At 38.4% G+C, this 9,159-nt stretch overlaps 1 protein-coding gene across 1 annotated transcript; it reads left to right on the top strand.

Moving 5' to 3' along the window:
• The first annotated feature begins 381 nt into the window (after positions 1–381).
• On the top strand, positions 382–3,795 carry TT12 (MATE efflux family protein). The gene is made up of 8 exons (XM_088981919.1): positions 382–1,039; positions 1,594–2,138; positions 2,227–2,313; positions 2,388–2,444; positions 2,537–2,775; positions 2,995–3,113; positions 3,198–3,284; positions 3,379–3,795. Exons 1-8 carry the CDS (start codon positions 728–730, stop codon positions 3,454–3,456), a joined length of 1,524 nt encoding a protein of 507 aa, XP_088838045.1. The 5' UTR covers positions 382–727; the 3' UTR covers positions 3,457–3,795.
• Positions 3,796–9,159: the final 5,364 nt, after the last annotated feature.

Genomic DNA, 9,159 nt, shown 5'->3' with positions numbered 1-9,159 from the left:
TAAGGGTACTTTCTTAAAAGTGCTTTGGTAAATGCACTTTTATAGAAGTGTTTTTGTAAAAGTGTTTTCATAAAAGTACTTTTGTAAAAGTGCTTTCATAAAAGTGTTTTTATAAAAAGTAATTTAACAAAAGTGCTTTCAAAGGGTATATTTTGAATTTGAAAGAAACCGAAGGACAAAATAGTCACAAATGCTTATTTAAGTACTTATTAGAGAAAAAGACTAACAAACACCCAATATAAAATAAGTGCTTATTTTTTAAAATAAGCACTTGAAAAAGTTGGATGCCCAATGCAAATAAGTGCTATTCTTGTAGCACTTATTTTTAACTTAAGCATTCCCATACATGGCCTTGTCTGCCAAAACCCTGATCCAAACCAATTTCGGTTTTGGAATATTTCTCCTTTTTTGTTGGAGGGTTGCTCTTCTTATAAATTATGACATCATTACACAGATTTTTAGTTAAGACTTCAAGTCTGGTCCTGAGACTTAATAAAAAGCTTGCTTCATGGTGAAGTGTAGAAGTTAGATAGCAGTAGCTACTTCCCTTCTCTGAAATCTGGTAAGCACACCAAGTCAACAGTCCAGAAGGGTAGATGTAGTCTTCTCCTTTAATTCCTTAAAGCGTGCACGGCGCATTCCCTTGTATTTGCATATGTCTATGAGCGATAAATAATCAACTGAGCCCAGTTACAGTGGTTACAAGCAAAACAGAGATCTCTGCACCATGGGACAGAGCAGCGTCAGTGAGCCATTGTTGCTCGGCCTGGAAAGCTTTCCCCGGCTCTCCGATTTGTCTTCCGACGCCGTTGAAGAGATATTGTCACTTGAAGCTATGCCTCTGAGGTGGTGGTCACGGCTGTTCGCTTGGGAGTCCAGACTGCTTTGGCTCCTCTCTGGGTCTTCTATCATTGTCTCCATTTTCAATTTCATGCTCAGTTTAGTAACCCAGATGTTCACTGGTCATCTCGGTTCCTTGGAACTTGCCGGAGCTTCTATCGCCAACGTCGGAATCCAAGGTCTTGCTTATGGCATCATGGTGAGTCTCTCTTCAATCCAGCTTCTTCATGCTTTTCTTTTCACTGCTTATCAGCATCTCTCTCTCTAGAGGCTGGACGTCGAAGTTCACTATAAATTAATTTTGATTCCAACTTATTTTCTAATCCTTTTATGATAAAACTGGGATATCTCACTTATGATAAAGGGGAAACTAGTTCATTAAAAATAAATATTTAAATAGGATATCTCACTTAAAATAAAATAATAAATAGGGTCATTTTCTAGAACACTCCCTATAGTTTTACGGATTTATTTAAATCTATCCTATAGTTTTTATTTTACTAAAACACCCCTATAATTTGCAATCTATTTACATAATCCATCTTTCACTAAAGCCCCGTTTGCTTTTCGATAAATTATGCACGCCTAACACGTTTTCATACAGAAAAAAAAAAAAAAAAAGAGCAAAGTTTACCAAAAGGTTTTTAACCGTTAGATAGAAAAACACAAAGGATTAGTAATCAAGAATATTTATACATGCTTTTATAACTTCATTTATTTTCTGCTGTTAATTTGTCGTGATGCTTTGTCTAGTTGGGCATGTCTAGTGCAGTGCAGACTGTGTGTGGCCAAGCTTATGGAGCGAAGAAGTATGCCGCCCTTGGTATCATTTGCCAGAAAGCCATAATTTTGCATTTGGGAGCTGCTGTGATTCTCTCCTTTGTTTACTGGTTCTCAGGCCCAATCCTCCGAGCAATTGGTCAATCAGACAGCATAGCAGACAATGGCCAAGTCTTCTCACATGGGCTCCTCCCTCAACTTTATGCCTTTGCAATCTACTGTCCCTTGCAGAGGTTCCTCCAAGCCCAGAACATAGTCAACCCATTAGCTTGCATTTCTGTAGGGGTGTTCCTCTTGCACATTCTGCTTACATGGCTGGTTCTCTATGTTTTCAAGTGTGGGCTTCTAGGAGCATCTCTTACATTGAGTTTCTCTTGGTGGGTCTTACTTATAATAACTGGGCTTTATGTACTTTTAAGCCCATCTTGCAAGAAGACTTGGACTGGGTTCTCTATGAAGACCTTCAAAGGACTATGGTCTTATTTCAAGCTCACAGCTTCCTCTGCTGTCATGCTGTGGTATGTGTGCAAAACATTTTCCTAAGTTCTAATCTTTAATCTTATTAACTCAGGTTATCCAATTAATCCTTTGAACATGTTGATACAGCTTGGAGATATGGTACAACCAGAGCCTGGTACTTATATCAGGCCTCCTCCCTAATCCTACGGTTGCACTTGACTCTATTTCTATATGGTATGGCCAAGTAAATCAACTCTCTCTCTCTCTCTCTCTGTGTTGTACACTTACATGTTCTGTGGATATTTCAGCATGAATTACCTGAATTGGGACATGCAATTTATGTTGGGTCTAAGTGCAGCTGCCAGGTTTGTAGCATTAATTAAATTTGTAATTGCATCTGAATTCAATAACAGATAAATGCAGAATTTTAGTGCTTACAGTTTTCTGGGGTTTGCAGTGTTCGAGTGGGTAATGAGCTCGGGGCTGCTCACCCAAAGGTCACCAAGTTCTCAGTGATTGTTGTCAACACAACCAGCATCTTGATCAGTTTGGTTTTTAGTGTAATTGTTCTTGTATGCCGAACCCCTTTAAGTGAGGCTTTCACTTCTAGCAGTTCAGTTATTAAGGCGGTTTCCGAATTGACACCATTGCTTGCAATCTCAGTCTTCCTAAATGGCATTCAACCCATACTCTCAGGTACAATTTTCAGAAATAAATACGCTGTCCAAAAGAAGTTAACCACATTCCAAACTTTGGACTAACGCCATGTTTGGGAGTGCTTAAAAGCAAGTGTTTATTCAAATAAACACGTCAAAAAGCTCTCAATATTCAGATGGACTAGGCTTAAATGAGCATGCCTGAATTCAAAGTTACAAACTCTTTTAGGGTTTCATCAGAAATGTTTTGGGATTTCAGGTGTTGCTATTGGGAGTGGATGGCAAGCCCTGGTGGCTTATGTTAATTTAAGCACTTACTACATTATTGGTCTCCCCGTTGGATGTGTTCTTGGGTTCAAAACAAGTCTAGGAGCAACTGTAAGTGTCTCTCTCTCTCTCTCTAGTCTCTATTGTTCTATGTATTAATTATCTATTCTGATCACTGAACTGAGTCTTTTTCAGGGGATTTGGTGGGGGATGATATTAGGAGTTTCTCTACAGACGGTAACCCTTATCATTTTAACTGCCAAAACAAATTGGATAAAGGAGGTAAGTCTTCTTTGTTCACTTTATATGAATATATATATTAAAATCACATATATTAAAATGGAGCAAGTAATCAATATTTTTTGATCTTTCATAGGTTGATAAAGCAATGGAGCGCATAAAGAATTCTGCAGATCATGAAGAAACTCTAAACTTGGTGGACAACATTGCATGATCATTCCGTGCTCATTCGATTTTCTTTTTGTTGAGATTGAAGAAATTTTGTCTCGGCGGCATATGACAATAAATAGTTTTTCTTTTTTTCTTTGTTTTTTCTACTTCAGCTGCAGATGAATGTGTTGGTGCAGTAAAGTTTCAGCATTAATTTAGATTTGACAATTGAGCATGGAGAAACACCATCACTAAAAATTTAATATACGAATTTTAGGCTTTATTTGTTTGCAAAGCAAATCTGAACCAGATGCAAATTTTGCATTCCATTTAGTTTTGTATATATTTATTTGTAATTGTGCTTTACACTTTTACCTGATATAAAACTTGTACTTTTGTCTCATTTGCACTTACTATCAATACAAATTTTACATCTCAAAAAGATAATCAAAATTTGCACTACCTCCTACCTCAGTTCTCTCTCATATAAAATGGAGACCATATCAATGCAAATTTTACATCTCAAAATGATAATCAATGCAAATTTTACATGCCTTTTATTTTACTCCCAAACAAATAAAGTCCCAATCAGTCACTCAAACTTTTGTTTTTTATCTTATGTTGCTTTTTGATAGGGATGGCAATTTTCCCCGTCTTCAATGGGTACTTGGGCTCTCCGACCTGGCGGGGCTGGGTATGGAGAGTGCTTTAGCGGGGTCGGGGATGGGACTAACATTGAATTCCCAATCGGGGTGGGGAATGCAATTTTCATCCCGCCCTGGCCCCGATTAATATAATATGTATAATATATTATAATGTTATATATTATTTGATTAACAAAATAACAATTTCAACTAACAATTAATTAAACATTACATAAATTACAAAAACTCAAAAAAGAGTAAAAAAGTAGACTAAAAGGACAAAAACTTAAAACTCTCGAGAGACTCTTCTACCACCCGACAGGCGAAGAAGAAATAACAGATGCAGCGGCTGAAAGCCTGAAACTCAAAACTCTAGTATGGTAGTGCCCTACTCTTCAGCTCTTCTTCTGTTGAGAGACTCTTCTACTACCATTTCGACAGACAAATAAGAAAGAACAGATGTGGTGGCTGAAAGCCTGAAACTCAAAACCCTAGTATGGAAGTGCCCTACTCTTCTTCTTTCATTTATCTGTTCTTCCTTCTTCGTCTCTCTCTCTCTCTCTCTCTCTCTCTCAGGTGAGGCAATGCTGCAACTCAAAGCCCGTAATGGTCCTCTCTTTCAATGCTTTTGATTTCTGATTTTTGAAATCTCAAATAGATTATAGATTTGAAAATCTACTCGCAAATCGCAAGTCTGGAGTCTCTCTCTCAAATCGGGGTTTCGAGTCTCCGACAAGGATGAATTCCCCGTCGGGGTCGGGGATGGAGGGGAATTTTTTTCCCCGACAGGATCAGGGTCGGGGACGGGGGATGATTTGGGGGTCGGGGTCTCCCCGCCCCGTTGCCATTCCTACTTTTTAACCCTCCTACCAATTCTCATTTTACCTCTTAAGACAGTAAAATATGAAGCCAAAATACAGCAGAATTTACACTCTGTATATTTTGCTCTCGTGCATTTGCAGTCAGTAGGTTGCTGAGGCTGAGAGCCTGGGACATTAATTGTTGCACCGACAATGTGGGTGGTAGAGTTAATTGTTCAAGATCCAGTTCACCTAACAAGCATTGTATACCTGTTATAATCTTGTAGTAAGGGACTTACATAATCTGCTTTAGGCATGTTCAAATTCTTTGGTTAGGCAGAATTGAAATCTCATTCCTATTTCTGGTGGAATGACATTCCCTCATTTCCTTTCCCTCCCTTAAGAATAAGATTTCATTCCAATTGATTCTAATTCCAATTCTAATTTCTATTTGAACCAAACAATCTATTCTTAGTACACAGTCGCAAGTAGCTGTGAAAACGGTATGAACAGGACTGAATCTGATTTCACATAGATTGTCAAAAATTATTTGACAGAACCTAACCATGAATTTAAGTGGATATTTCAAAATTAATTTGATTAGGAAATATGTGATCATTTGATCCCAATCATCAGAATGCAAGAAATGACTCAGTTATGTACCCTAGATTGTGTCTGCAGGCAACCTTATATTTTATTAGTCCTGGGAAATCTCTAGAAACCTGAAAGACAACCCTATAAAATAACATAAGTCCAGCCTTGGATGTGATCAGGCAAGTTGGACGAATCATTTGGTGGCACATAGCCCAATTTGATTATACATATCAATTTTAAAAATGGATCCGAAGGTCAAATCATTTTTGTTTTCACGTCGTGGGTTATGAATTCGACCATCCGAATGAAATGCGGCAGACCATTATACATCACCATATATATAAATATATTTAACTATATTTTTTAATTCAGTTTTTAATTTTTTTATTTATAGAAAAATGCTAAAATTTACATCTGAATGCAAAGTTAATCATGACCTCCAGAAGTTTGTACATACTTCGAGTGTACAACTCGTGACCCATTACTGGATCGAACAGGTCAATGATTTAACCACCCGGTTTGGGCAGTTTTTGACCAGATAAATTGTTTTTGATCAAATGGTGAGTTTCATGCAAATCAGACTTGGAATCTTGACCAAATAACAATGCAAGCCATTCGACCAGTCGGATTAATGACAGATTGAAACATTATATGCACATGAAATTAGTCATTTTACACAAAATATACAATTTTTCTATTTAATAGCTCAGGCAAATTTTCCCAACTATATGGGTCAGCTACACAAATCCTACTTTGCATTCTATTATATATAAGGATCAGTTTAGAAGAAGTACAAATACAAATATATACTTATAATACAAAATACAACGTTTTACACTTTATATATTTGTATTTCTATTCCTTCCAATCCGAGCTTAAAGTAATATCCATTGTTAAATTATTAGTGTTTAAGTCATTTTTAACCACTTTTACCAAAGTCCTTTTTTTTTCTTCCCCTGACCATTTTAACCCCTTCAATTCTTATTAAGGCTTCTATTGACGATCTTCTTATACACATGACCAAACTATGTCTAATTGTCTACCACTTATTAAATAAAGAAATAAATAAACATCTAAGTGTTCTTTCTCTCAAGCTGGGTTCGGATCCGCTATATCAGGTTTGACCTTCAGCTCATGAGCTCGAGTCTTGTGCCTAAGCCTTGGGCCTGAGTTGACCTTAAACCTGGCCCAGCCCGCCCATGTTGCCCTACCGATCCATGACCTTCCCACCCAGCAATGCTATTAGTGATGCAACTTGACAAGTAAGGCTGTCAATGGATCAGGTCAGACCCGATGGAACCAGACCAATTGGGGCGGTTCTGGTCCCAATGGATCAGTTCCGGTTCTTAAAAAAAAAGTTCCCAATTATTATCAGGTCAGAACCGAATCCACCTTGTCCCAAACTGATTTGGACCCAATCCATATATATATATATATATATATATATATATATATTATTGTTTTTATCAATTTCCTTTTCAGCAGGTTTTTGTATTGTTTTTAGTAGGATTTTTGTTGTGTTTTAGGTTTTTACAGGGTTTTTATTGCACTTTTTAGCAGGGGTATTATTAGCATACATATTCAAATCGGGTCCATTGGATTAGACTCGATTGTCCCAAAAATCGATCAGTTCGGTTCTGGGTCCAGAATTTCAGACCCTATAGGGTCTGGATCGGTTCCAGGTCCATGAGTTCTTCTATCGGTTCTAGGACCAGTTCTACCTGGTTCCAACCCAGAACCAACCCGTTGACAGCCCTATTGGCAAGCTCAGGTTGAGAATATGTTAAAATTTGAGTGCTCCTAACCCAGAAGCCCAGGCCCAATGCAAAGCAAATTCCTCAAGTACATGATTTTCACCTCTTATAACCACATGTGAGTCCAGATCTTCTCCTCACACAGTACATCTTACACCGACCTTACAACATGTCCTAGCTGTACATCAGAAATTTCTCCCATATTTGTATTTATTATTCATAGAGATGTTCTTACAGGGTGAGATGTGGCTGTAAGGTCATTGTGAGCGTGTTCAATGAGTAGCAGATCCCAATTCGCCACATGTACCTTATATAATAATTCATTAAATTCTTTATACGTAGTTTTGATAACACTAATTGATTCAGATGAATTGCGATCTTCTGCCAATAAAATACATACCAACCTTCTACCAATTTGATCTGGGAATAGACATTTTGAACTTGTCATCTTTATTGTTAATATCCAAGACAAAGGTATACAGAATTAATGGTCCTGATTCCTTTTTTCCCAGTCTTTATTAATAAGAATTTTATCACAGTTCTTTATTATTTAGCCTATTATCCCAACAGGGGATAAAGAATGGTAGGAAAATATCAAATAAAATGATTAAAAAATAATTTAGTTATTAAGATAATAATGGAACCGAAGGGATCTTGACTGCAGTTTGGAAGAAAAAGGAGATTTATTAATAACCAATGGTTTTAGTGTTTTACAATATTTAATCAAGATAATGAGACAAGTGCTTAGTAATCTTGAAGATATTTTCTAAATCTCTTGCCCTTCTGCAGGAAAAAACTAAAATTGTCTGGACAGAATTTGGACCGAATACCAACAAAAAAGAGAATTTGGACCATGTCTGCTGTACAATAAATGGGAGTCCGATTCACCTGCCAAAAAAGTACGTTCCAACCCTTTATCAACATTACTTTTATAAAGGGTCTGTCTTAAGTCTTATTATGAGATGTGCGATGGTAGATAAGTTGGTAGAGGGTTGGATTGTATTTTATTGGTAGAAGATGTCAATTCAATAAATTGGTGTTTTAGAAAGGGAAAAAATATCTAGAAGATAATATCCAAGCTTTATTGACCCACTTTTGATTGTCTTCACATATGAGAGTTGATGGAGTGCAATCCGATCGGTCTTAGCTGTCAACGAATTCGTCTCTGAGTTGGAACGTTGGGGAGTCTGAAACGGGAAAGGAGAGAGCTCCGGGGGAATCCGATGTGATAACTCCGAAGCTTAAATCATTAATTTCTCAAAGGCAAAGTGTAGATTAGATAGCGCAAAGTTCACATACCTTGTTTGTTGGGGGCAGGGGGTTCTTATAATCACTTTGTGCACTCGTTCCGAGGCCCTTGTCAGGTCAGGTATGATTACCCTTGCGTCTGTCAATTCGGTCGTCGTCCTTTCTGTTGGGACAGAACCGTCACTGCCTAACTGTCTCTCTAACTAGAGATGGCGGTGTCGGGTGGCGGTGGTAGGTGGCCGTTTAGAGTGCGGCCGTCAAGCGTCAGATCCCAAGTTAGTCCGGTGCGGCACCCTCGGGTACGGACTTCCTCAGTGTCAGGCATGGTACGATTTGTTTGGTTTTGGTGCCCAGAAGGTGATGCAGAGTGGTGAGCGAGGCGAAGTCTTGAGTTCGGAGGTATGTATAGGGCGGGCCAGTTCGGCGAGGTGTACCCCGAACTGTTACAAGGTTGGCCAGTTCGGCAAGGTGTATTCCGAACTGTTACAAGGTTGGCCAGTTCGGCGAGGTGTATCCCGAACTGTTACAAGGTAGGCCAGTTCGGATTACTTTCTGGTTTGGAGCCGAGGGTGAATTTGGGCCCCCAGTAGGGAGTTCGGTCCGCTGGTGTCTCCCCTTGGTGTTCGCGCCTTAGGCTTGCTTTTGTGACGAGCTGTTGTTTTTGCCACGTATCGCGTAACTATGAGGTCGGGCCAAATCTTCCTTAATCAAGAGTAGTTGACCTCTT

This window comes from Nelumbo lutea, chromosome 4, assembly GCF_056320005.1.
Source record: "Nelumbo lutea isolate HS-2025 chromosome 4, American lotus-T2T, whole genome shotgun sequence".
Lineage (NCBI taxonomy): Eukaryota > Viridiplantae > Streptophyta > Magnoliopsida > Proteales > Nelumbonaceae > Nelumbo > Nelumbo lutea.
Note: the sequence above shows the minus strand (reverse complement) of the source record. Positions and strands in the feature narration are given on the sequence as shown.